The sequence below is a fragment of the Pezoporus occidentalis genome, unplaced genomic scaffold, assembly GCF_034315485.1.
Source record: "Pezoporus occidentalis ecotype Australia unplaced genomic scaffold, CSIRO_AGI_Poc_V1 ctg485, whole genome shotgun sequence".
NCBI classification, from domain to species: Eukaryota; Metazoa; Chordata; class Aves; order Psittaciformes; family Psittacidae; genus Pezoporus; species Pezoporus occidentalis.
This window is the reverse complement of record NW_026915819.1, coordinates 20,804-47,142: the sequence shown is the minus strand read 5'-3', so window position 1 is coordinate 47,142 and position 26,339 is coordinate 20,804. Positions and strand designations below refer to the sequence as shown.

Below are 26,339 nucleotides of genomic sequence, written 5' to 3'. Positions count from 1 at the left end.
GCTGAGCACGGGGCAGGTTGTGACGGGGGGCCCTGGAGCAGGCGCTGGCCTTGGAAAGGGCATTCCAGGAGGGTCCGGCCCGGCTGGAGGGGGACAGGGGGCAGGAGGAAGCGCAGGGGCAGGCGGCAGGGATGGGGACGTCCTCTTCCATCCCCGCTGCAGACGGAGAGGCTCCAGGCCAAGGAAACGGTCCCATTGCGGTGCCTGGGGACACAGGGATCAGGCTGAGGGGACAAATCCCAGGGGAGCCTGGAGTCCACCTGCAAAGGTCACAACCGGCTCCAGTGGAAGGGGTCCCTGCCCGTGGCAGGGTTGGAGCTGGAGGAGCTTTAAGGTCCCTTGATCCCGAACCAGGCTGGTCCCCATGGTTCTGCCATTCATGCCTCTTGTCTGGGGCCCTGAGCATGGTCTCCAGCCTGCCCATGGCTGGGCACAGGGGGTGAGCCTGGACCCTCTGTGCTCCATGGGCTCATCCTGACCCCCTGTGCCAGCTCCTCTTCAGCTCTGCGGCTCTTCCCTTCCACACCAGGATCCGGCAGGCTGGGATGGGTCGAGGTTTGTGTGCGTGCCTGAAGCGTCTGAGACGGTCTCTGCATCCCACCCCAGTGCTAAGTGTAGTAAATCGTGGGATCCCAGCCTCGTTTGGGTTGGAAGGGACCTTGAAGCTCCTCTACCCCAACCCCTGCCACGGGCAGGGCCACCTTCCCGTGGAGCAGCTTGCTCCCAGCCCCTGTGTCCACATGGGGCTGCCCCATTTGGCTGGGGGCTGCCGAGCTGATGCCGCAGCAGGAGGTTGGACCCGGATGATGTCCAGGTGCTTCCCAGCCCACCCCGCACCCTGGCTGTAGGGTTCCCTGCTCCGCAGGAGGGGAACCACAGCGCAGGAGCCGCCGTCCCCATGGGCTGGAGGAGGAGCTGCGGGGCCCGGCTGGCTCTGAGCAACGAAAGGAGCCTTCCCTCACTCTGCTGCTGGGGTGCGAAGCCCCCGCAAAGCCTCGGAGCCCCCGTTCCCATGGGATGGGGGGCACCGGGACCCGTTCAGCCGCGCTGGAGGAGCACGGAGCGGTCCCGCACTGCGAGCGGAACCGGCGCCGCCAGCACGGGCACAGCCCCGCGGCGGCCTCAGCCCCCCCGGCCCCATGGGCAGGGAGCCGCTCCGCGCCGTGCCCGCCTCCCCTCGCAGCCCCCGGGCAGGGGAAGCGCAGACGCTGCTGCCCCTGACGGGCTCTGCCAGGCTCAGTCCCAGGCGGGCCTTGGCATCCCTGCATCCCCCCATGGAGCCCCCGCACCCTCCCTGTCCCTTACTCCACATCCCATCAATTCCCTTCAGCTTACGATGTACAAGGAGCTCCCTGCTCGCCCCTGCAGGGCTCCTGCCCCCTTTGCCTGGTTTCTTCACCATGGGCTTGGCCTTGGAGGAGCCAACAAGGGATGGGACAAGAGGAACCGGCCTCAAGCTGCACCAGGGCAGGTTTAGATGGAGCTGAGGAACAATTCCTGCCCCAGAGGGTGCTCAGGCATTGGAAGAGGCTGCCCAGGGCAGGGCTGCAGGCACCGGCCCTGCAAGGGTTCACACCCCGTGGAGAGGAGGCCTCGGTGGGTACCGGGTGCGTGCTGAGCAGGGGCCGCAGGCACCTCCTGGAGCACACAGTGGGGAGGGGGGGCACGGACACAGGGGCTGGGCTCGTGTCACAGGGAAACCGATGGAGAAGGAGGAAAAGGACAGATCCGAGCCAGGGGCTTCCTCCAAAAGGCCCCGTCCCCATCGTCCCCCCCCGAAGCACGGCACGGCTCTGTGGGGGTTAACGGGGCACCCCCGCACCGGAGGGACGGCCCCCGCCGCAGCGGTAAAGAGCACCAGCAGCATCACCTCCAGGACAAGCTGCGGTGGCGGCCGGAGGTGGCTGCACCCTGCAGGGCACCAGGAGCCCTTCCGTCGGCCTGGCCCGGTCTCCAGGAGGTGTTGCCGGCCAGGGCCGTGGGTCAGGGATGCTGCTCGGGGGCTGCCCGGCCCAGTGGGTCCCGCTGGCTCCTTTCTAACGGTCCCTGTGGGTGCCAGCGACGCGGAGCAGCAGCCTGGAAGGCAGTGAAGACACAGAGCCCTGGGGGACGTGGTTCTGGGGCTCAGGTGTGCTCTGGTCGCTCCTCCATGTCGAACAGGAGGACCTTGGCCATGGGTGCCGTGGTTTAGTGTGAGGTGTCCCTGCCCACGGCAGGGGGTTGGACCTGGATGATCTTGAGGTCCTTCCCAACCCAAAGCATTCCGTGGTTTATGACCTTGGAAGGGCGGATCTGGCACGTGAAGGGTGGTTACAACAGCAGGGCCATAGGCAGGCTCTGGTTGTGTACAGCATGGGACGTGCTTTGGGAGGCCAGGTCTGCTGCAGGCTGCTGGGGCCTCCGGTGCAGCTGCAGTGCGGGGAGCAAGGAGGAATCAGAGGTGGGTGCACGTCTGCGGGGTTACGGTACCACCGGCACCGCGGAACCACGCTGGGATGGCTCCGGTGGCTGCAGCGCTGCCGTGAAGGTCATCGGCTCCTCAGGAAAAGCAGGCTTGGCCCCGTGCTCACCCGCAGGGGAGGGCTCCTTGGAAATGGGGTGCTCCAGGGCAGCCGCGGATGCAGCCATCATGGGAGGGTCGAGTTTGAGATCCCCGGGGCAGTGAGCAGAGCGTGCAGCAGGCTCAGTGCTCAGGCCCATGGGATGTAGCCCTAGAGGGCAGGGGCCCGGGGCTGTTGGTTGGTATTCAAGGGTCACCTTGCAAGCTCAGGGGTTCATTCCTCAAGCACCAGCTCCCCCGAGGCCAAGCCCGGTGTATGCCCATGCGGAAGGAACCAGGCAAGGGGGGCAGGAGGCCTGCATGATGAGCAGGGAGCTCCATGTACGTCGTCAGCTGAAGGAAGGAATTGATGGGATGTTGTAAGGGACAGGGAGGATGCAGGGGCTTCATGAGGGGATGCGGGGATGCCAAGGCCCGCTTGGGACTGAGCCTGGCAAAGCACATCAAGGACAGCAAGAAGGGCTTCTGCAAGCACATCGGTAGCAATGTGTGTGATGCTGCTGCTGGATCCAGGGGTGCCCCGGAAGCAGGAGCCACAGAGAAGGTGGAATTCGCCTCAGGCTTTACCGCTGGGGAGCCCCACACCTTGGGGGTCAGAGATGGGGGCTGGAGAAAGGAAGATTTGCCCCTGCTCACAGAGATGAGTTCCGGATGAGCCAGGGAGAGTGAGCACCCAGAAACCCATGGGCCAGACAGAGCTGAGAGCAAAGGCACGGGGGCTGCAGCCACCACCAAGGGTCTGTTCCTGCCCCACGCTGTCACCAGGTTCTGTTCCTGCCCCACGCTGTCACCAGGGGCTGTTCCTGCCCCACGCTGTCACCAGGGGGACAAGGGGGCTCCTCCGGTGGATGCAGGAGCCGCATCCTTTGGCTGTCACCGCAGGACGGGCGCCAGGAGCGCCATGGAAGGGCCTCATCTGGGTTCATCTTTGCACGTCCTGGCAGACGCCTCGCGCCCGGCTGGAAGCCGTGGACCGGTGCATGCAGGGGTGCAGGAGGCCGGCACCCGCAGCATCAGCTCCCTCCCTCCCTCGTGGGGCTCATTGTGAGCTCCCTTCAGGGCCTCTCCTCCCCTTGGAGCCGTGATTGACTCCCGGCTGTCTCCGCTCACCCGCCTCCCTCCTGATGATTGAACCCATTCCAGCAGCTGGGCCGGTGTGGCTGTAACCGAGCGCATCCCATGGGGAGCCCGGGCCCTGCGTGCCCCCCACCCCGTGCTCACCCCCAGCCCACATCAGCCACTGCCGGTGCCAGCCCAGGACCCCCATGGATAGGCAGAAGCAGGACACTCGCCCCAGGGTTCTATTTCCAGTCTGTCGGGTTTCTCAGGTGCGGGGTACAGTGGGGGTGCAGTATGGGTACAGTGGGGATGCAGTGGGGGTGCAATGGGATGCAGTGGGGATGCAGTGGGGATGCAACAGGGATGCAGTGGGGATGCAGTATGGGTGCAATGGGGATGCAGTGGGGATGCAATGGGGATGCAGTGGGGATGCAACAGGGATGCAGTGGGGATGCAGTATGGGTGCAGTGGGGGTGCAATGGGGATGCAGTGGGGATGCAATGGGGATGCAGTGGGGATGCAATGGGGATGCAGTGGGGATGCAGTATGGGTACAGTGGGGATGCAATGGGGATGCAGTGGGGATGCAGTATGGGTGCAGTGGGGATGCAGGGGATGCAGTGGGGATGCAATGGGGATGCAGTGGGGATGCAGTATGGGTGCAGTGGGGATGCAGTGGGGATGCAGTATGGGTGCAGTATGGGTGCAGTGGGGGTGCAATGGTGACACAATGGAGATGCAGTATGGGTGCAGTGGTGTGCAATGGGGGTGCAACAAGGATGCAGTGGGGATGCACTGTGGGTGCAATGGGGTGCAATAGCATGCAGTGGGAGTGTAATGTGGTGCAATGGGGCTGCAGTGGGGATGCAATGGGGGTGCAGTGGGGGTGCAATGAGGATGCAGCCACCCGGGGGTCTGGGAGCCCTCCTGCCTGCAGCAGGCACTGGTTGGGGTCCCACTGTTGGGCTCCTCCTGCCCAGCACCGGTGAAGCTCTCACCCCGCACCTTCATAGGAGACACGGGGGGTGCTCAGCACCATCCGCCCTCATGGCGCACCCAGAGCCGGCCCCACCGGTCGGGGGTGCACCGGGGCGCTGTGTCCCTCAGGCAGCCTTGCCCAGCACCAGCAGGCTCATGAGGAGCACCATGAGGAAGAAGACCCACATGAAGAACCGGTCCAGCACCTTGGCCACCCTCTTCCACTCCCCGCTGCGGCGCTGCGCGGCGCGGTGCCGGCGGAAGCACCCCGCGATGTAGGCGACGTGGTCCAGGACCGCGCGGTGGTGGCAGAGGCAGCGCTGCCGGGGGCACGGCCCGGGGCTGGCCCCCAGCTCCCCGCGAGCATCCCCCGGGCCCGGAGCCCGCCGCGGGCCCCGGCAGCCGCCCCCCAGCCCGCAGAGCCGCGCCAGGTGCCGCAGGATGAGGCGCTGAGCCCAGGCCGGCACCGGGCGAGCCCCCGGCCCGCAGTGGTGAACGTTCATGATGAGGATGGTGAGCGCCGTGGAGGCCGCGATCATGGTCATGGTGGCGATGTAGTACTTGCCTGCGGGGAAACGGGGCGGGGCAGGGATGGAGGCGTCGTTCGCACCCCATGGGGTGCCATGGGGCAGCGGCGGCCTTGGCAGGGCGGGGAGCGGTTGCACTGCGTGAGCTCGAGCAGCTTTTCCAACCTGGCCCAGCCCATGGCTCTATGGTTCCATGAGGTGAGGCCACAGTGGAGGGGCTGACACCTGCACCCCCATCACAGAGCCATAGGATTGTGGAATGACAGAACCCCAGCCTGGTTTGGGCTGAAGGGACCCTAAAGCTCCTCCAGCTCCAACCCCTGCCCCGGGCAGGGACCCCTTCCATAGAGCAGCTTGCTCCAAGCCCCTGTGTCCAACCTGGCCTTGAACACTGCCAGGGATGGGGCAGCCACAGCTTCTCTGGGCACCCTGTGCCAGCGCCTCAGCACCCTCCCAGGGAAGAGCTTCTGCCTAAGAGCTCAGCTCAGTCTCCCCTCGGGCAGGTTCAAGCCATTCCCCTTGGCCTGTCCCTCCATCCCTTGTCCCAAGCCCCTCTCCAGCTTTCCTGCAGCCCCTTCAGGCACTGGAGCTGCTCTCAGGTCTCCCCTTCAGGAGCCTTCTCTTCTCCAGGCTGCCCCAGCCCAGCTCTCTCAGCCTGGCTCCCGGGCAGAGCGGCTCCAGCCCTCGCAGCAGCTCCATGGCCTCACCCCAACAGCTCCAGGTCTCTCTGGTGTTGAGGACACCAGAACCGCACCAAACCCCCCGCCCGCCACCACCCTTTCCACTGCCACGGGATGGTGCCGGGCGCTCACCGATGAGCGGGACGCTCTCCGATGGGGGCATGCTCTCCGCCACCAGGAGCTGGAACACGGTGAGCGCCAGCAGCACCGTCACCCCCAGCGACACCTTCTCGCCCGAGTCTGCGGGCAGGTAGAAGCTGAGCGGGGCCAGGAAGGAGACCATGAGGCAGGGCAGGAGCAGGTTGAAGACGTAGAAGGAGGCGCGGCGGCGCAGCAGGAGGGTGTAGGTGACGTCGGGGTAGGGCTCGGAGCAGCAGCCGTAGGTGACCACGTTCCTCGTGGCCGGCATCCCCAGCACCTCCCACTCCACGTTCTCCACGAAGTCCGTCAGGTCGCCGGCATCCAGCCGGTTCCGGAGGTCGATCTGGTTCCCGTTGTAGGTCCAGGAGCCGAAGGTGAGGCGGCAGCGCTGCCCGTCGAAGGGGAAGTAGGAGACGTCCACCTTGCAGGAGCTCTTGGTGATGGCGGGCGCGTCCCACAGGATGAGCCCGTCCGAGCGCAGCACCACGTTGGTCTCCATCGAGCCGCCGAAGCGGTCGTCGGCGCTGGGGGGGACGGACGTGGGGCCCCATGTGGGGCTCGGATCCTCCTCAGTGCAGTGTCCCAGCCCCACATCACCCCCAGCGCGGGGTTCGGTGCCAGCCCCCGGTTGCGGTGACCGCCTCCCTCCATCACCCACCCCAGACCCCCCTGCTCCCACCCCACAACAGCCCCAGGGTTGGTGACACCCATCAGCCTCCCCAGCCCCGTTCTGAGCCCCCCGGCTCCAGGAGCAGCGAGGGGGGGTCCCGTGACCCACTTGTTGTAGAGGATGATGTCTGGCCGCCACACGTAGCTGCTGGGGATGCGGATGCTGTCGATGCCGCCATAGGCATCCTTGTCCCACGTGAGGTGAGCGTCCAGCCAGGCCTGGCGCATCCACAGGTACAAGGTGAGGACCTGGTTCCTCTCGTCCTGTGGGGGGGACAGGGCTGGGCATAGGGGATGGACCCCGATGTCACCCACAACCCCCCTCAGCACCCAGCCTGGTCGGTGCCTTCGGGGTCATGGGATGCTTTGGGATGAAGGGAGCTTAAAGCTCCTCCAGGGAGGGCAGGGACCCCTTCCATGGAGCAGCTTGCTCCAAGCCCCCGTGTCCAACCTGGCCCTAGGCTGGCTGGGACCCCCGGGGTTGTGCTGCTCTGGGGGCACTGGGGAGCTCTGAGCTGGCTCCAAGGGGTCCCTGCGCTGGGCACTGGTGAGGCCGCACCTCGGATCCCGTGCTCAGCTCTGGCCCCCTCACTGCAAGAGAGACCTTGAGGTGCTGGAGGGGGCCAGGGCAGGGCAGCGGAGCTGGAGCAGGGCCTGGAGCCCAGGTGTGATGGGGAAGGGCTGAGGGAGCTGGGGGGCTCAGTGCGGAGCAGGGGAGGCGCCGGCGGTGCCGGTGGCCCCGCGCCTCTCACCATGTCGATGATCTGGGACAGGGTGACCTGGAGGGTGACGTTGAGCGCCCGCTCCGTGTCCTCCACGGGCCGCAGGGCGCTGGAGTAGTTGGCGAAGAGGTCGTGGAGCAGCTTCTGGGCGACCCTGCCCGGGGCCCCGCGGCCGCCTGCGGGGATGCACAGCGGGGATGGAGCGGCCGCGGGCGCCGCCGGCCCCGGCCCCAGGGACCACCGGGACCCGGGGCCAGCCCGAGCCCCTCGAACCCCCCCCCGGGCCCCCCTTGTGCTGGGGGGGGGCAGCGCCCTCGCTTACCCGGGGCCAGGAGGCAGGCGGCGAGGCAGAGCGCGAGCAGCGGCCGCTCCATCCCGAGCGCGGGGGGACACGGGCGCTGCTGCCGGTGACGTCAGGCACGGAGGGGGGAGCCGCGGGGCGATGGGGGGGACCCCGGTCCCTCTGTGGGGCCCGCAGGGGCTGCGACGGCTCCGGGGCTGGAGCGCTCTGGCGCTGCCTGCGCAGGGAGCTCCCGGGGGCACCGTGAGCGCTCGCCCCCGCCGCAGGGCAGCGCCGCCGCGGGCAGCTCGGGACCGGGACCGGGACCGGGACCCGGTGACAAGGAGCGGGCAGGGGGGAGCTGGCTCCTCCCGCCCGGGGCTTCTGCAGCCCCGGGGGCTGGAAACCGGCGGCTTGGGGCCCCTGGTGCGGGGAAGGGGCCGCTTCCCGCGGTCCTGGCGCAGGGGCAGCTGGAAACGGGAATTCGGGGCTCAAAGGGAGACGCTGGGGCGCTGGAAGCCACCGAGGCAGCGGCGGTGGGGAGAGCCGAGGGGGGATGCTGCGCACCTGGGCTGGAGGGAGCACGGCGCACGGCGAGGGGCGCCCGGTCCGCCGGCCGCAGGGAACGAGCGAGGGAAGGGAAAAGGGGGTGATTCCCATCTGTGGGAGCAGCGCTCCAGGGTACAGGATGGGACCCGGGGGTGCAGCACAAGCGGCAGCGCGGGCCCTGCCGCGGCGGTGCCGGAGCATCCCCCGGGCGCCAGCCCTGCCCTGGCTCCGCTCCCACCCGGCTCCCGGCGGCAGATGCCGAGCACCGGGATCGGTTTTAAGGCCGGAGGCTCGGTTTCCAGGCAGTGAATTATTCATCCCCGGGCCCGGCGGGAGCCGCTGCACCGGAGGGACAGGGCTGCGGTAACGGCAGGCGGCAAAGGCAGCAGCACCGGGCTCCCAGCACCGGCAGAGCCCAGCCCAGAGCCTCCTCCTCAGTACAGGATCCCAGAGCGGTTCGGGTTGAAGGGACTTAAACTGGGGCTGCCCCATCCCTGGCAGTGCTCAAGGCCAGGTTGGACACAGGGGCTTGGAGCAAGCTGCTCTATGGAAGGGGTCCCTGCCCGGGGCAGGGGCTGGGAATGGAGGAGCGTTAAGGTCCCTCCATCCTAAAGGACTCCATGATCACACCCCAATTCCTGCTGCTCCTCCCGGCCCCGGACACGCTCAGCTCCTGGGAGATTTCAGCTTCCCCAGTTGCCATCCCTGCCCACCCCAGGCAGGAGCTGCCACCCCCAGGGCTGACCCCACTGCTGGGTGGGACCAGGGGCCACGTGCCCATGGCTCCAACACTGGAACGGGCTGGAAAAGCAAAGGAAACGGTGGGAATTCTATAAACATTTTATTTATTGTTTTCAAAAAGACAGGAAAATAATCTAGAGCATTTATTTATAATTCTTCAATAAAAACCTTTACATAACCCTCATGCACGAAGACCTCCGGAGCCAGGGCAGAGCTCCAGGCAGTGGAAGCTGCTGCTCCCCACAGGAGGTGCTGCAGCCACCCCGACACGGGACCAGACCCGGGAGCAGGCCCTGGAGGAGCTGCTTTTCCTTCTTGCAAGAGTTAAGTGGGGTTCAGGACACAGCAGGAGCAGGGACAGCGCACACGGGAGCACGGGATGGGCTTGTGCCGATGGTGGCTCCACTCGGTGACACCAGCTCTGGCCCCGCAGGCAGAGCCTCGGCGGGCCTGGGGCAGAACGGGCTCTGTCCCAGCAGCAGCCTGAAGGTGGTGATGGGGAGAAGCCTCACAGAGCTCATGCCAGCTCCCTGCTCGGGAGGCAGCTGGGGGATGGATGAACTTGTTCCAGCCTCCCCCTTCACATGAGGATGCAGAAGACAGTTCTGAGTGAGATCTCTTCTCCCCTCACCCCCCAGCAGCACCCCCCTAACCCAAACCCTGCCTCAAGCTCATCCACGGCCAGTGCTGAAGGTTCGTGGATTTCCCCAGCGCAGCCCCACCACGGGGAACTGCCCCAGAGCTGCTTCCCATGCTCTGCGCTGCACCAGGACTGGCCAGAGGATGAAGCCACCGCCGTGCCCCCGCCGCAGGGCAAAGAGGCTCAGCAGGGAGCTCTCCCGGTGCCAGGAGCGTGGTGTGCGGCTGGGGAGCAGCCTGCGAGGGGCACGCGGCCCCAGCGCGCCCCGGCGCCAAAGACTGCTGCGTTACCCAGGGCTAAAGCTGTTGGAGACCTTTATGGAGAAAACCTGCGCCGAGGGGAGGGGAACGAGTGGTACAAAACGAGCGTCCGGGGCGCGGGGGCTCAGTGGGTGCCGACCGTCAGCTCCCGCAGGTAGGACTGCGTGAGGCTGCGCAGCTCCTCCAAGGCGTAGTCCTCGGGCATGGGCAGGCGGCCGATGTGTGGGGCCAGCAGGCGCAGGGGCACGCGCTGCAGCTCGGCCGCGGGCTCACACACGGGCTCCGGGGCGTGCTGCAGCCCCAGCACCACCCGCAGCAGGTTGGCGATGCGCTTGGCCATGTCTGCAACGGGAGGAGAGGAGCTGCCATGGGCTCCAGGTGCCAGCAGCGACACCTCCACACACACAGAGCTCCTCCAAGGGGAACAGGGCCTCGTTCCTCAGAATGAAGGAACTGTTTGGGTTGGAAGGGACCTTAAAGCTCCTCCAGCTCCAGCCCCTGCCACGGGCAGGGACCCCTTCCATAGAGCAGCTTGCTCCAAGCCCCTGTGTCCAACCTGGCCTTGAACACTGCCAGGGATGGGGCAGCCACAGCTTCTCTGGGCACCCTGTGCCAGCGCCTCAGCACCCTCCCAGGGAAGAGCTTCTGCCTAAGAGCTCAGCTCAGTCTCCCCTCGGGCAGGTTCAAGCCATTCCCCTTGGCCTGGCCCTACATCCCTTGTCCCAAGCCCCTCTCCAGGTTTCCTGCAGCCCCTTCAGGCACTGGAGCTGCTCTCAGGTCTCCCCTTCAGGAGCCTTCTCTTCTCCAGGCTGCCCCAGCCCAGCTCTCTCAGCCTGGCTCCAGGGCAGAGCTGCTCCAGCCCTCGCAGCAGCTCCGTGCCCTCCTCTGGACTCCCTGTACCCCTTGTGCTGTTGCCCCAGAGCTGAAGGCAATGCAGGGGTGGGGGGGTCTCACTGTACCTGACTGAGCCAGGCGGTCCTTGGCGCTGTGGCACTGGATCTGCTCTATCCTGTTGCACAGCGATGTCACTTTGGTGTGTAACCTCTCCAGCTCATAGGTGGAACAATCCAGCTGAAAAGCAAGCACAAGAGTCAGGCTCTGAGTCAGCCAAAGGCCCTCAAGCAGCAACACTGAGCACACTCGGGCAGATCCATCCAACAGCAGACACAACCCATGCTACAACCTGTGTGAGGGCAACACCTGAAGCTGGGAAATGGGAAGCCTTGAACTGCATGAGGGGACTCACAGGCAGGTTCCCCACGAAGCAGCTAACAGCGAGTGCCATTCCTTTTCACTTACCCCACATCTCCCTACACAGAGCACAGGTGCAGGGCAGAGCCACATCTTAGAATCACAGAATGGTTTGAGTTAAAGGGACCTTAAAGCTTGCTCCAGTCCCAACCCCCTGCCACGGGCAGGGACACCTTCCACTGGAGCAGCTTGCTCCAAGCCCTGTCCCAAGCCCCTCTCCAGCTTTCCTGCAGCCCCTTCAGGCACTGGAGCTGCTCTCAGGTCTCCCCTTCAGGAGCCTTCTCTTCTCCAGGCTGCCCCAGCCCAGCTCTCTCAGCCTGGCTCCAGGGCAGAGCTGCTCCAGCCCTCGCAGCAGCTCCATGGCCTCCCCTGGCCTCGCTCCAACAGCTCCGGGTCCCTCCGGTGTTGTTGCCCCCAGAAATGCCTTAACCAGCACTGAGGGGCAGGAGCAGCAGCGCAGCGAGCAGGGGGCTGGGCTCACACCAAGCGGCAGCGCTGCCTCTGTGCCTGCTGCAGGACAAGCCCAGCAGGACCCGGCTGCACTGGGGGCTGCAGCAGCCGGCCCATGCACACGCGTCCCTCAGCCCCACAGGACAGCGGGGCTGGGCCAGGGGCAAACACGTCTGCAAACCAGAAGTGAAACCGCTCTGCTCCGCTGCGCCCTGCGTGCCCTCAGGAGGCAGCTGGGGCAGGAGGGGTGTGAGGGGGGAGCAGCCCATGGCCCCAGAGAGGACAACCCCACACCAGCCCTGCCAGGCACCGAGGCCCCGGCTGCTGCCTCCAGCCCAGAGCTGCCCTCTCTCTGCCTCCAGTTCCCCTTCTCCCCCAGCTCTCCCCTCCGCTTTGCCCCTTCCTTCCCCTCCTCCTCGGAGCCTTCCTCCCGCCTCCCCTCCTGCACAGCTTCATCTTCCCTTCTCTCACCGTTTGCCACCCTGCAGCTGGAACCCGCCTGCACTTCCCCATCTCGGCCCGGTTCCTCAGCACCCTCCTGCCCTCGCACAGAGGCACTTGCGACACCAGCCCCAGCACCGAGGCTTCTGCAAGACCGATTCCTGTCCTGCACCCTCCAGCAGCACTGCTGGAAACTGCACTGAGGGGCTGGGACCAGAGCCTGATCCCTGCTCGGCTGGAGCAGGAGGAAGGACGGCGGCTCCTGCACGGACTTGGTCCTGGAGATGCTCCCAGGGTTGGTCCTGGAGAACCCGAACCCCTCCGGGGACCCTGAGTGGCTCCGTCTCCCGGTACCCTCTGCTGAGGAGGAGGGAAGGACAAGAGAGCACAGGACAGGGTCATGCTCCTCACCCATCCCCTGCTGCCAGGGCCGGCTCCAGGGCTGGGGGAGCGAAGCTCAGAACCGACACAAACAGAGCCCAAATCTGCCCTTGAGCCGCCCTGACCTGCCAGACCCTGTCCTCGAGCAGCACCACGAGCCCCCAGCCTGGCAGCTCAGCACGAGCTGCCCAACTTCTCACTACTCTATGATTCTATAACTTATGGTCTGGGATTACATAAAGGTTTTACCCCTAAATCACTGCACAAGTAATTTATAGTAACTTGGCTGTCTATGTTACCTTCCACTAGACCATGCTGCTCCAATCCACCCTCTATCTTATTTCAACAGGACCTTCCAGACCTCCCCGTTTTCAGACATGCACCATGTGCTGTTTGAAGGGTGACGCCAACATTAACACTGACAGCGAGGAAAAGGTTATTCTAAAAGCAGAACTCCACAGGAGCTTCCAAACTGAAGGAAGAAACCAATCCAAGTGTTTTGATCTGTTACCTGTTGAATCCTGTCCAGCATCTCAATGACACGGATGTAATCCAGGTAGACCAGTCCTGCCATCTCCCAGTCCTGGATGAGGGCACTGCGTTCTGGAGGGGCAAGATCCTCCAGGAATCCCTTCAGGTACTTGTAGTTCTCATTGATGATAGCATCTGAGGAGAACAAGAGTGTGAGGAATGGAGCAAAAGGGCTTCTTACATGTCAGAAGCAGACAAAGCAAGCAAAGGACAACACTCTCGGGCAGTTTGGTGACTCCCTGACAGCATCAGCCATGGCCAGAAATACTCCATTTACAGCCAGGTATCAGTGAGACTCTTCTGACACAGCCAAGCACTAACAGCCCCACCATGATGAGCACAGCCCTACCCCTTCCTGGTCCTCAGCACCCGAGGATTCTGCCCCTCCTGTGTTTGTGTGCCCTGCTCCAGAGGCAGAATGAAGAGCAGAGCAGACCCACCTGAGGCCAAGTGCCTGACAACCAGCTTGTGACACTGGTTCCAGTGCCCAGCCTTGAACAAGAAGAGGGCTTCCTTATGCTTGTCGCCCTCCATCCGCGCCCGGACCGCCTTCGCCTCGTGAATCCACTGCGGGGGGACGCAGAGCCTCTGCGTCAGGAACGCCTCCTTGGCCCAGGACTCGGGGGTCTCGCTGAGCACGCAGTGCCGGCTCAGCAGCTCCCGCACGGCCTTCTCCCGGATGCTGGGGAGAGACAAAGGTGTCAGCCCTACAGCACCCCCGTCACACCAGAGACAGGCTCCAACGGACCGCGCTCAGCGCTAGGGACCTCGCTACGAGAGAGACCTTGAGGTGCTGGAGCGGGGCCAGGGCAGGGAATGGAGCTGGTGCAGGGCCTGGAGCCCAAGTGTGATGGGGAAGGGCTGAGGGACCTGGGGGGTTCAGTGTGGAGAAGAGAAGGCTCAGGGGGGACCTGATGGCTGCCTACAAGTGCCTGAGAGGAGGATGGAGCCAGGAGGGGCTGGGCTCTGCTCCCAAGGAACAAGGGATGGGACAAGAAGAAACGGCCTCAAGCTGCCCCAGGGCAGGTTTAGATGGAGCTGAGGAACAATTCCTGCCCCAGAGGGTGCTCAGGCATTGGAACAGGCTGCCCAGGGCAGGGCTGCAGGCACCGGCCCTGCAAGGGTTCACACCCCGTGGAGAGGAGGCCTCAGTGCCATGGGGCAGTGGTGGCCTTGGCAGTGCTGGGGCGGTTGGACTCAGGGACCTTGTAGGTCTTTTCCAACCCTGTTGATTCAATGGCTCTATGACTGAGGGAGGCAGCAGCAGTGTTACACTCACTGGCAATGGAAAAGGGCACAAATGGAACAGACCCCACTGTTACTCTGAAGGCAAGAGGCAGAACAGGCTCTTCACTCACTGTGTCTTGGGCTCGTGCAGCAGGATGAAAACAGCCCATTCCCAGAGGCCTTCGCTCTCGAGCTGGGCAGCGTAGCTGGTGTTCAGCACCCCCTGGCTCTGCTGGCTCAGGTGGGTGTAGTTCAGGGCCCTGAGCACTTCCCAGAGGTGCCAGCTCAGGCGACAGTCCAGGGGGTCGGATGTGATACTCCTGGGATCCAGCAGCTGGTCAAGGTCGTAGTGTCTGCAGGGAAAACATGCAGCATGAACAGCTTGCTGTGCACAGTCAGAGCCTGGTGCTGCTCAGCTCCTTCCCTCCAGCCACCTCCAGTTATTCCACAGATGTGATTTACAGGGTGTGTGTGTGGGGGTGCTTTGATTTTAGATAATAAAATAACAAAAAGATAAGAGTAACTGTTAAAATCCTTTTGCTTTTCTGACTCTGCACCCAGCCTGTCACCACCTTTCCTTTAGTACGTGATTGCCATGGTTTAAACCCTCCTGCAGGTTTTTCAAGGCCTTCAAAAGGCTGCTGTGACAAAGCAGGACCACTGCACTCCTCAAGACACAGACAACACACAAGAACCCCCCACAGCCACGCTCCAGAGCTCCAATTTCATCAGTGATACCACCACCAGCAGCAACAGCATCACCGTGTGCTTTAAGGGCCTACACACGGGGCAGGGTTTGACTGCTGGAGCAGTTCACTAAGTGCTGAGGCTGATTTCATACCCCTGGTCTGGGAATTCAGGTCATTCACTGATCCAAGATCTTTCTATAGAAGCTTTGGGACTCTTTACCTGTCACTGTAGAGCTTCAATAAGTGGAAGCAGACGTCCCTCAGAGGCCTTCCTGTGTTGTCATCTTCCTCTATGACACAGCCAGAATCCTCCAGGTAGGGAGGCAGAGGGCAGCAGGCATATTTTTCACACTCTGATGTGTTCTAGAGAACCAGTTTTAACAGTCAGTTAAAGCTAACCCTGAACAAACTGCATCCTGCATTCCACACAGCTCAGCAGCCTCCATTCCCCTTGGCCTGTCCCAAGCCCCTCTCCAGGTTTCCTGCAGCCCCTTCAGGCACTGGAGCTGCTCTCAGGTCTCCCCTTCAGGAGCCTTCCCTTCTCCAGGCTGACCCAGCTCTCTCAGCCTGGCTCCAGAGCAGAGGTTACAGTGTTCTGCATTAATGATGGGCTCAAGCACACGCTGCCAGGTCATGGGGAGCTTCTCCTCAATAGAGTCCTGCAGCACTGAGCATGCACCCATTAGGAGTTACTACACTTGATGCTGGGCCATTGTTAAGCACACAGATGGAGGCTGAAGGATCTTTAGTTAAATGATTAAACACTTTTTGCCACAGAGCCCTTTGTCTGCCTGTACCCAGAGGCTGACAGCTCTGCAGCACCAACCAGCCTCTGCATAATGCATCAGCCACTCGCTGCCTGCAGCTCGCCTTCTGTCTGCTGTAAAACACCCAGTGAAACAAATGGGGTGGATGGTTCAAAGACCATCCGACAAGTCAGACAGCTGAGTATTAAACATCCCAGTGGGAAAACTGCCTGGCACCTGGCTCAGACAGCTCCTGCTGCTGGCCACTTCCCATCTTCCTAGTTTGGGGTAGCTGTCAAATACCTGGGAACACTCAATCAGTGGAAGATGCACTTAAAATGCATTGCTACCACCTGAGGAGCAGTGCCGAGCTCCTCAAGTGACCGGAATTACCAACGGGTTCAACCCTAGGGCTTTATTCCCTTTGAAAAGAACATTCATTTGAGTGCACTGCTGCAACAACTCATCACAGAGCTGGTGAAGGGCTCTGACAACTGAAATAATGAACCCATACACAGTGAACTCCACACTCAGCACTTCCACAGGGATACCTGACTGCTCACAGAAGTCTCAGTGCAGCAGCAGTCACCGGGACTGAGTAAGATCTCCTCACGCCAAGGAACAACTGACCTACCTGAAAGGCCAACTCGTACATGGCAAGTGCCTGGGAAATAGAAGCTGTTGGAGGAAGCAGGTACCAGAGGTGCACGGCCACGCAGCGCTTCCAGTCCAGCAGCGAGCACACATTGATATTGATTCTCTCTGATAACTGCCACACCTGAAGAGACAAAGCACTCAGGTCGGGCTAAGCCTCTCCCCACGTTTCCTGCAGCCCCTTTAGGCACTGGAGCTGCTCTAAGGTCTCCCTAGAGCACAGCAGAGGGGCAGGATCCCCTCCCTGAGCTGCTGCTCACACTCTGGGGGTGCAGCCAGCACATGGCGGGTTCTGGGCTCAAGCACACACTGCAGCCAGATCATGGGGAGTTTCTCCTCACCCAACAGCCCAAGTCCTTCTCCTCAGGCTCCATCCCCTCTTTCCCCAGCCTGTGTCTGTGCATGGGATTGCCCCAACCAGGCGTGCAACACTAAGATCACACTAACAGAAAACCCACCACCACCTTGTCCTCCTCTCCTACTGCGTACCACGCACTGTGGTCGTGTGCTGCAGTGTGAAAGTGCTGCTGCCAAGAAGGGGAAGTCAAGAAGAGAAGAGACACAGGACTCACAGGCTTTCCTGCCAGCAGGGCGAAGATCCGGAGCCTCTCCTCCTGGATGAAGCAGTCTGCCTGCAGCCTGTGCCAGTCCACCAGCTGCATGGTGAGCAGGTCCCGCACAGGCTGGCTCCCGGCCAGCTGGGACAGGAGCAGAGCCAGCCTGTGGTCATCTGCAATGGGACACAGCAGCACCTCAGGCAGATCCTCCACCCACCAGTGCCCCAGCTACCCCTGTGAGCTGTGGGGCACTTGGATCAGCCCAACTGGTGTGTGTGCACAGTTTGCTATGAAATAAACCACACTATGACATAACCCCCCTAAACAGGGGTGAAGGGAGAAGACAAAACGGGATGGACAGATTCCTCAGAGGAGAGAAGTGGAGAACTTCAAAGATGTGAGCCAACACAGAAGACCAAGCTTAAACTAGCCATTAAGCTCTGAAAAACATAGAAGCATGGAATGATCTGGGTTGGGAAGGGAGCTTAAGATCACCCCATTCTAACCCCCTGCCCTTCCACTGGAGCAGCTTGCTCCAAGCCCCTGTGCCCAGCCTGGCCTTGAACACTGCCAGGGATGGGGCAGCCACAGCTTCTCTGGGCACCCTGTGCCAGCGCCTCAGCACCCTCCCAGGGAAGAGCTTCTGCTTTCTATCTGACCTAACTTCCCCTGTTTCAGTTTGAACCCATCACCCCTTGTCCTATCACTACAGTCCCTGATGAAGAGTCTCTCCCGGGTATCCCTGTAGCCCCCTTCAGACACAGGAAGCTGCTCTGAGGTCTCCAGTGCTTCATCATTATTATTAGCAGTAGTGTTATATTGTCCTTTAGGGATCAAGCCGGTTTTGTGTCAACCTGTGGGATTTAAATGCTGTCCATCCCCCTCGAGCAGCTGCGTGGTGCTGAGTCAGCGGCTGCGTTTAACCCAGAGCAGGGTCCCGCACGGAGCAGGCACCGCGGCGCCTCACCTGACTGCTGGGCCAGCCTGCAGGCCTCCCCGATCCTCCTGCCGGTGAGGCAGCTGAAGACGGCCTCCACGGGGTTCCCGTGCCGGGACACGGCCACCTCCTCCTCGATGCGCGCGGCCGCCGTGGCCGACAGCCAGCGGGAGAAGGCCCTCCTGCGCTCCAGCGCCAGCACGTACTGCCTCGGCTCCTCCAAGCTGGCCTCCAGCTCCTTCAGCTTCCCCCAGAGCGCTTCGCACAGCGTCCACGCCAAGCACCAGTGCTTCACAGTAGCTGTCAGACAGAGTTACTCGGTCAGGAGTGAAGGCTCAAGGAAGAGCACCTAGGAATGACGCTAAGGTCATGAGCAGAAGCTCGCAGGATATCCAGAGGGATCATCCTACTGTTGGGAGTGCATGCAGGGAGTCAGGTAGCTCCCCACATGGAACCAACCACGTTTGGGCTTTCCAAAGGAACACTGGCACAGCCCATTTCCCTGTTTTATTCACATCTCACTGCACAGATGAAACCTGAAGTCATGGAATGGTTTGGGATGAAAGGAGCTTAAAGCTCCTCCAGCTCCAACCCCTGCCACGGGCAGGGACCCCTTCCACAGAGCAGCTTGCTCCAAGCCCCTGTGTCCAACCTGCCCTTGAGCACTGCCAGGCATGGGGCAGCCACAGCTTCTCTGGGCACCCTGTGCCAGCGCCTCAGCACCCTCCCAGGGAAGAGCTTCTGCCTAAGAGCTCAGCTCAGTCTCCCCTCGGGCAGGTTAAAGCCATTCCCCTTGGCCTGTCCCTACATCCCTTGTCCCAAGCCCCTCTCCAGCTTTCCTGGAGCCCCTTTAGGCACTGGAGCTCTCTTAAGGTCTCCCATTAAGGAGCCTTCTCTTCTCCAGGCTGACCCAGCCCAGCTCTCTCAGCCTGAAATCAATCTGACCTGGACAGTTTTCCAGACTCCAGCCTCACCTTCTGTCACAGCAGGATCCTCAGATGCTTTCCTGACCCAGTCAGCATAGTCATGGATAGCAGAAACTCCTGGGTTAGGTGCTAGAAGAGGGCAGTGCTCATCCATGTGGACAGTGCTGTGTTTGAGCTTTATCTCCAGAGGGATGAGATACAGTTGGTTTTCTCTGTCCACCGTCCGTTGTGCCAAGCTCAGCTTCTCCACGTGAACCTTGAAAGAGGATTCCGAGAGTCTGGAGGAGGAAAGGAGATAAAACCAGGCAGTAACGTTCGGAATTGTTCTCCATCCATGTGAACTGCTCCACCACAGAGCTGCTGCACTGTGCAGCTTCTCCCAGCTGGAGCATAAGGACAAAGACCTGATCCAAGTTCAACAGCCAGCTATGAAAATCCTGGGTACAGCCTGGGACTTCGAACCAGCCTCTGCCCATCAAACCTCACTGAACTCTGTGCCTGAAGCTCTCCAAAGGCAGCGGCACACCTTATCACAGCCAGAGCATTCTGGGAGGGCACCTCATTCTCTCAGCACATCACAGCTGCTGGAGAGCATCCAAACAAGGTTTTTGGAGGACTGCAGGTGCAGAACATCCAGCTATGCTCCGGTCACAGTTAGGGATGGAGTCACACAGCCCCGGGAAGCTCTGTACTCTGCTTTGCACAAAAGCAGAACTGAAGACACCCAAGGAAGGCTGAACAAGAAATTCCTTGGGTAGATGAGATATCCTCAGGGAGGATCAAGAGTAGATTAAAGCTTCCTGACAACAATTCTGAGCTCTCTTTAACCTTCAGCACAATGACAGCGTTATTGGTAAGAACCTAACTGCTCTTACTACAATACTGCAGGTCTTTGAGATTGAGAGCTTGGTGAAGTAGCAACCTGACAGATACCTCCATGGCCAGTGTGGTCTTGCACCACTTCTGAAGGGATACGGACCTACAACCGGGGTTCTTTCAAACACAAAGAGAGAGAATGTCAGAGCCATGCCAAGGGAAACTGCTACTCACGGCTTGGGAGCGACGGGAGTCGGCAGGAATCCATACTCCACCGAGTCACGCTGAAGATGTTCCGTGTCACCCGATGCACTCAGCTGATCTCCACAGTTGACGAGGGTCCAGTTGGGTCCCCAGCCAACGCGAAACGAGCGGCCCATGAAGAGTGCCATGTCCATGAGCAGCTTCCCTTTCCCGTGGGTGATGGACGCCTCGAGGGGCACGAGGCCCTGCTGCCTGCGCACCCCCACTGTTCTCATGGGCACCTCGGGCACCGCCGGCGGGACGGAGAACACCGGCTTCAGCGGAGACGTCATCGACCAGAGGGCAGCAGGAGCGGGACTGCCCGGAGCCTGCGGCCCCTTGAGGTCCTGCCCAGCAGCACTGGGTGACTGGGAAATCACAGTGGCGAATTTGGACTGCAGCAGCCCACCGACTGGAAGGGAGAAGGGAGAACATGAACAGGGTGCTGTACGTTCATGGAATCGTGGGATGGGTTGGGCTGCGAGGGACCTTAAAGACCACCTGGTTCCAATGACCGCTACTGGGAGCCCCTGTGTCCAACCTGGCCTTGAGCACTGCCAGGGATGGGGCAGCCACAGCTTCCCGGGCACCCTGTGTCAGTGCCCACCACCCCCATAATGAAGTACAGAAGCGTTGCTCCAGTTTGTCTCCGTTTCTCACTATCCAAACCTATTTTAACTGACAACACATTCATTTTACACAAGCCAAGTCTGATTCCCGGGTGCTGTCACAAGTGGAAGCATCTCCCTCTCTTCATCTCAACCCATGAGCTTTTCTCATCCCATTTTCTCCCCCATCCTATTGAAGAGGAGGAGGGAGAGCGTGGCTGGATGGGCAACAGGCTGCTGGCCAGAGCTGACCCACCACAGCTCTGCCCTGTGCTCAGCCAGTGGTAGGACTTTGTCAGTATCAGAACCAAAACCTCTTTCTTCAGACAACAGGTGGTTTCTCACAGTACCTGAGTATCTTTTCTGTCTATGGGATTTTGAGATTGGGAGCCTCGGGGAGCAGATCTCTTGAGAAGAATCCGTTTTCACGGGCTGCTTCCCAGGATGATGATCCAGGATCAAATCCAGGTCGTCTTCATCAGTGAGCAGGGAAGCTTTCATGATCTGCAGAGGTGGCAAGTCAGGGCTGCATGTCAGCGCTCACTCGCAGCAGCAGCTGATCCGCTCAGCTCCTTCCCCACCAAAACCACCTGTACAGCTGCACATGACCAGACAACCTCCACATGCTACGAGGAGTCCCAGTGACAGTGGAGGCAGGAGTGAGCTTCAGGGGATGAGAATCCCTGACAACCAACTGCTTACATCAGTGCCACTGGCCTGGGGAGGGATGGGTGGGAAGTCCCAGAATAATCCTGTTTCCTCAGCTCTCTGCTCTACTTGTTTATCAGCTTAAAAACTTCAGGACTGGTTTTCCTTACAAATTTAAGTAACCAGCAGAAGCCCATAGGTGTTGAAGGTACAACCCTTCCACCAAACAATAACACCAATCAAGACCAGCTCTCCCATTACCTTGTGGTAATTTCCCACCTCCCATTCCCATTTCCCACCAACTGGGCCCAAGGCATCCTATGTAGAGATCAGTTCAGCTTATCCCACCCCTCAGAATTCTGCCTTTCAGATGAGTCTAATTTTTCCATTCCATGCCCATGGCTTTAAGGTCCCTTCCAACCGGAACCATTCCATGATTCTATGATTACCACTCACGTATTACGCTTCTGTGTTTGTGGTAAGCCTTTGTAGATACGAAAAGCTTCATCACAGAATGGTTTGAAAGAAAACTCATCTAGTTCCAACCCCCATGTCTAATCTAATCTCAATCTCCCCTCGGGCAGGTTCAAGCCATTCCCTTTGTCCTGTCCCTACAGGCCCTTGCCCAAAGCCCCTCTCCAGGTTTCTTGTAGCCCCTTTAGGCACTGGAAGGGTGGCTTGTACTATGAGTACATTACCTGGTACGTACCTGGGGAGGCAAACTGAGCTGTCAGTGCTAAACATTACCAAGAGAGGGGCTGTCACAAGGCACCCACCTGCAGCACGTGGGGGTTGATGCCCAGGGTGGATGCGATGTGTGCTGAAGCGGGCACTGCCTCCTGCTCTTCCATGACGTTGTTTTCCAGCAGGGGCTCCTGGGGGGGCTCCTGGGTGATGTCAGCCATGTCACTGTCCAGCTCCACCATCCTGCCCAGCTGCTCCACGTCTGGGGTCTGCAGAGACAGGCAGAGCCTGGGTGAGCCTACAACAGGTTGCAAGAGCTTTGCAGAGAGAGAGGATTCAACAGCTTCAGCAATCACCTGCAAGCGGAGCGCAGGACTCCCCTGCTTGGGCCAAGCCTCCACATTAAGTTTAGAGATGAACACACACAACCTACTCCTCTCTTCTTCCGAGTTGTAACAAGAGTGCAAGTTACAGTGAAGAGAAGTCAGGGTTTAGCGAGGCGCTCCTGAAGTTCACCAACATCCTCCAGGCAGTAAGGAACTATTCTTCAGCTTTCCACTTCTCATGTGGCCACCAAAAGGGAAGTTTTGTGCACCCTGCCTTCCCCCCACCTGCTCCCTCAAAGTACTGCCACACAGAGAGGCCCCAGTTCAGCCTTCAGAGGACTGAGCACTGGGTGATTCTCCAGCCCCAACATGTGGCTGACGAGCAGAGGAGCTGCTGCAGGAGCTGCTGTGTTTCCCTGCTGTGATGGGGTACAAACTAAAACCATTGGGTCTGTGTTCCACCAAGAACTTAAAATGTGTGAAGTGGACACCAGTCCCCTTGAAGATCACCTACAACTGGGTCACAGACCGTGTGCTGTGCACACATCACTGTTTTCAGCTTTAAACCTGGACACAAGTGGCACAGGACTGGAGAGCTGGAGGCTTTTCCCCACTGATGTTGCCCTTATCCCTGCATGTCAGCAGTGTGACAGTGAATGCAGTTCTCTTCCAATCTGCAGCTCAGTCTCCCATAACTACCAGGAGATCAAGGCAGGAGGAAGAATAAACTTCACAATATTATTGATGGCAATCACATGGCATCACCTCAGTGATGAGCCTGACGGGACCTACGCACACCTTAAGTCACAGAGTCATGGAATGGTTTGGGTTGGAAGGAACCTTAAAGCTCATCCAGTCCCAACTCCCTGCTCCCAGGGAAGAGCTTCTGCCTAAGAGCTCAGCTCAGTCTCCCCTCGGGCAGGTTAAAGCCATTCCCCTTGGCCTGGCCCTACAGGCCCTTGTCCAGCTGGGGACCAGAGCTAATATTTTAAGCAGCCAAAAGTACTGGGAATGCGTGTGACTTACTCTGACCTCTCTTGGGTTCAAACGTACTTAGCAAAACCACGTCCAGATTAATCTCTCTGACTTGCAAACCATTAACGACGGTTTTTGTTCCCCAAAATCGAAACACCATTGTGTTTCATTTCCCAAACCCTGGCAAACAGCATGGCTTCAAAACCTGCCCCACTTGGGATGTAAGGCATCTCAAAATGCTATTGACTGCTCTGAAAGAAGCATTTAAAAGGATCTAGAATTGAGGTTTTTCCTTCCCTCACTACTTGAATATTCATGAATTTATTAACACTGCAAGGTCCCAGGGAATGATTATACGAGGGACCTGGCTGCATTAAAGCCCAATGAAGGGAGTGGTGAAAGTCATGTCTGTGACCACGGTTTGACTTGTAGATCTGCTGTGCACAGCGCAGGTGTGTATGGACACCACTCACTAATGCTCCCTCCACCACTGCTCCAAGTTCTATCTTTCCAGACCCCATGTCTGGCTTGATGTGCCTCATCTGATAACCTTCATCACGTTTTCTGCCCGATTCTAATGATCCAAGAGCAGCCCTTGAATGTGCTCTTCCACTCCTTAGCAGGACTTCCAGTGCACGACCTGCCTCTGTTCCTGTGCTCATGTATATGCAGCGCTTCTGGAAACCCAAGTAAGCTGTGAGCATCAATGCTCCCCAGGACACACGTATCTGAGCAGCAGGGAACGGTCAGACGGGCAAAACGAGAACCACCTAAAGCCGCTCGGCTCACATGGCGCAGGCTGATCACTCCTAGGCCAGGAGGTACCCTTGGGCTGACCTGCACAGCCCAGCCATGAGCGGCATTCTGCGGGGGTTCTGTTCTATCAACCAGCTCCTGGCTGCAGAGCCAGGACAGCCCCGAAGGGCCTGCAGGGCTCTGTCACCCTCTGTAGCTCAGTACCAGCTTGGGGACTGTCACCACAGGCAGCGGGGCGGGAGGAGAGCTGAGGACAGGGGTCACACCTAATTCCTGATGTCTGCTCCTTGTCAGGCCGAGGGGAATGGCTTGAACCTGCCCGAGGGGAGACTGAGATGAGCTCTTAGGCAGAAGCTCTTCCCTGGGAGGGTGCTGAGGCGCTGGCACAGGGTGCCCAGAGAAGCTGTGGCTGCCCCATCCCTGGCAGTGTTCAAGGCCAGGTTGGACACAGGGGCTTGGAGCAAGCTGCTCTGTGGAAGGGGTCCCTGCCTGTGGCAGGGGTTGGAGCTGGAGGAGCTTGAAGGTCCTTTCCAAACTCAAACCATTCCATGACATGCAATCAAGAGCCCAGTTTTGGGAGAAAATGGTATCTGCTCTCTGCTCTTGCTTTTTAGAACAAGCTATTCCAAAAGCCACAGTTAGCTCACATTTCTCACCCCCACATGGCACAATGAGTACATTCCATCCCATCAGTGCCAGGATGGCTCCCAGGTAGGCTGTTTTTTCACCACAAAGAAGCAGCTCCTCCCTTAGCTTGACAATATCCATACTAATTCTATTTGGAAAACTTGGGAGTATCAGCTGCCATCTGAGTACCCTTTAAAACAATATAAAAGGCTTTTTTACCATTAAACTCATGTAAGACCTTAGGGGACTGCCAGTGACCTGGATCAAATGCCACCTTCCCTATTTAAGAGAGAGGCACAACTCTGAGGATGTTTTACAAAGCTTTAAAGCAGTCACATCCAACACAAATACATTTCAAATCCAGCATGTAACAGCCTTAAAAAAAGTACTTTTTAATAAAAATAGAGCACATTCTTAAACTAGAAAGCACATTCTTGCACACTGACTGATGCTAAAGTCAAACTAATACACAATGGCACTCTCAAGGCAGGCAGTGCAAGGTGCTGTAACTATACAGTATATATCTAATACGTACAAACCAAGGTTTCTTCCTAAGTGGTGCAAACATGCCAAAGTCAACCCAGAAACTGAACAAGAAACAAAGGCTTAAAGCTTCCCCATCCCTCCCACATCCTCAGCACGAAATGTCAAGTGTCTGAACGAAAAGGAACAGGCAAACACTCATCAGGAGGTCAGAAGAGCTACTGGATTGCACAAGGTTTTGCTCTCCGGTTTCCAGGCTACTGGTTGCTTCCACAACCCCTCCCCAGGCACAGCTACTCCTCAGATTCCATCCTAGGCATTCCCTTTTAGTCACTGTCCTTCTTCTACCTGAGCTGGAGGCGTTGGTTTGCCATTCAGGGTCATTTGCTGGGGGGGCAGGTGCCCGGGGGGCGGCACTGGGGCGGTTTTTAACTTCTTGATGTCCACTTTGGAAGGATGTTCCTCCTCTTCCTCATCCGAGTCTTGCAAGCCGTACTTGGAGAAGTGTGCCACCTGCATCAAGAAGGGCAAACACATCAGACCTTGGAAGAGAGGATTCAGGCATCTATTTCTGGAAGGCCTCAAGTTTGAGCTGGCCTAACTGGCCACCTTCCACAGTGGCTGGCACATCTAGAACCAGCTCAGCTTTTGCGCAGACCAAGACCACCCGCGGCATGCAGGTCTGAAGCCAAAGATGTTGTGATCATTTTGGTGAGGACTCCTTCCAGTATCTGAAGGGGGCTATGAGGATACCAGAGAGGGTGTCCTGGGTTCAGCTGTAACAGCTGGGCTTAGACCATGACAGAGGGACTCTTCATCAGGGACTGCAGAGACAGGACAAGGGGGAATGGGTGTAAGCTGAAGGGGAAGTTAGGTTAGATATAAGGCAGAAGTTCTTCCCTGTGAGGGTGCTGAGGGGCTGCCACAGGGTGCCCAGAGAAGTGCTGAATGCTCCATCCCTGGCAGTGTTCAAGGCCAGGTTGGACAGAGCCTTGGACAACACAGTCTAGGGTGAGGTGTCCCTCAACCCTGTGGCAGAGGGTTGGAACTGGATGATGTTAAGATCCTTTCCAACACAAACCATTCCATGATTCTGCGACATTTTGCACTACAGCTGAAGGACCTGAGACAGCTCATGGAAGTTTAGGAAAGTTTCTGAATTAGAATGCTCAGGAGATCCAAATTTCAGGCTATTTCCACCTTTCCTGAAGTCACTTCACAGCCAGGACAAGAACATTACCTTAAAGACCCAGGATCCGGTCTCCGGGCGGTATTCCTTGAAGCGAGCGCCCTGCTTCCGAGACACAGCCTCCAGTCTCCCTTCATAATTCATCTCTGCCAGTCGCTCAGGGCTTTTGATGGGGCAGCGAGAGGTTTTATCTGTAGGCCACACTCCATCTAAGGTAACTTCAGCTCGCCTGGCAAAGACAGACAAAAGGGTAAGAGGCTACGGGGGGTTGAGGCAGAGCTACTGCATTGTGTGGAGGAGCTGAGAACTGAACACATGGGCTCAAACCAGCTTTTAAAGCTAGGTTCTGGTTCAGAAACCCGCAGGTATCATCCAGTGACTGTGCCATG

General features: G+C 59.5%; 2 protein-coding genes across 6 annotated transcripts in view; both read right to left on the bottom strand.

The window, feature by feature from the left end:
* Nucleotides 1-4,677: 4,677 nt before the first annotated feature.
* On the bottom strand, nucleotides 4,678-7,774 carry CHRNA10 (cholinergic receptor nicotinic alpha 10 subunit). 2 transcript variants are annotated; one of them, XM_062636600.1, is made up of 5 exons: nucleotides 7,658-7,774; nucleotides 7,366-7,511; nucleotides 6,723-6,877; nucleotides 5,936-6,468; nucleotides 4,678-5,161 (listed from the first exon to the last, which is right to left on the bottom strand). In XM_062636600.1, exons 1-5 carry the CDS (start codon nucleotides 7,707-7,709, stop codon nucleotides 4,722-4,724), a joined length of 1,326 nt encoding a protein of 441 aa, XP_062492584.1. In that variant the 5' UTR covers nucleotides 7,710-7,774; the 3' UTR covers nucleotides 4,678-4,721. The 2 variants fall into 2 exon arrangements, with proteins under 2 accessions (XP_062492584.1, XP_062492585.1); XM_062636601.1 differs by having other exon boundaries at nucleotides 5,936-6,332; nucleotides 7,658-7,768.
* Nucleotides 7,775-9,881: 2,107 nt separating this feature from the next.
* The window catches only part of NUP98 (nucleoporin 98 and 96 precursor), a 34,464-nt gene continuing 18,006 nt past the window's right edge, over nucleotides 9,882-26,339 (bottom strand). For all 4 annotated transcript variants that reach the window (XM_062636598.1, XM_062636596.1, XM_062636599.1 and 1 more), the window contains 15 exons: nucleotides 26,002-26,179; nucleotides 25,110-25,274; nucleotides 21,687-21,863; nucleotides 20,613-20,766; nucleotides 19,646-20,066; nucleotides 18,644-18,873; nucleotides 17,700-17,969; nucleotides 16,748-16,905; nucleotides 16,156-16,299; nucleotides 14,996-15,138; nucleotides 14,218-14,439; nucleotides 13,300-13,541; nucleotides 12,840-12,994; nucleotides 10,765-10,876; nucleotides 9,882-10,147 (listed from right to left, as the gene is read on the bottom strand). In XM_062636598.1, coding sequence (XP_062492582.1) covers nucleotides 9,930-10,147; nucleotides 10,765-10,876; nucleotides 12,840-12,994; nucleotides 13,300-13,541; nucleotides 14,218-14,439; nucleotides 14,996-15,138; nucleotides 16,156-16,299; nucleotides 16,748-16,905; nucleotides 17,700-17,969; nucleotides 18,644-18,873; nucleotides 19,646-20,066; nucleotides 20,613-20,766; nucleotides 21,687-21,863; nucleotides 25,110-25,274; nucleotides 26,002-26,179 — 2,989 coding nt within the window. In that variant the 3' untranslated portion in view covers nucleotides 9,882-9,929. The remainder of the gene's footprint in view (nucleotides 10,148-10,764; nucleotides 10,877-12,839; nucleotides 12,995-13,299; nucleotides 13,542-14,217; nucleotides 14,440-14,995; nucleotides 15,139-16,155; nucleotides 16,300-16,747; nucleotides 16,906-17,699; nucleotides 17,970-18,643; nucleotides 18,874-19,645; nucleotides 20,067-20,612; nucleotides 20,767-21,686; nucleotides 21,864-25,109; nucleotides 25,275-26,001; nucleotides 26,180-26,339) is intronic.

Coding starts and splice junctions, on each gene's coding strand:
- CHRNA10 (XM_062636600.1), bottom strand. CDS start 7,709: ATGGAGCGGCCGCTGCTCGCGCTCTGCCTCGCCGCCTGCCTCCTGGCC. Junction 6,878..7,365: donor TGTCCCAGATCATCGACATG/GTGAGAGGCGCG, acceptor TCCCCCCCACAG/GACGAGAGGAACCAGGTCCT. Junction 5,162..5,935: donor GGAGAGCGTCCCGCTCATCG/GTGAGCGCCCGG, acceptor GTTTCCCCGCAG/GCAAGTACTACATCGCCACC.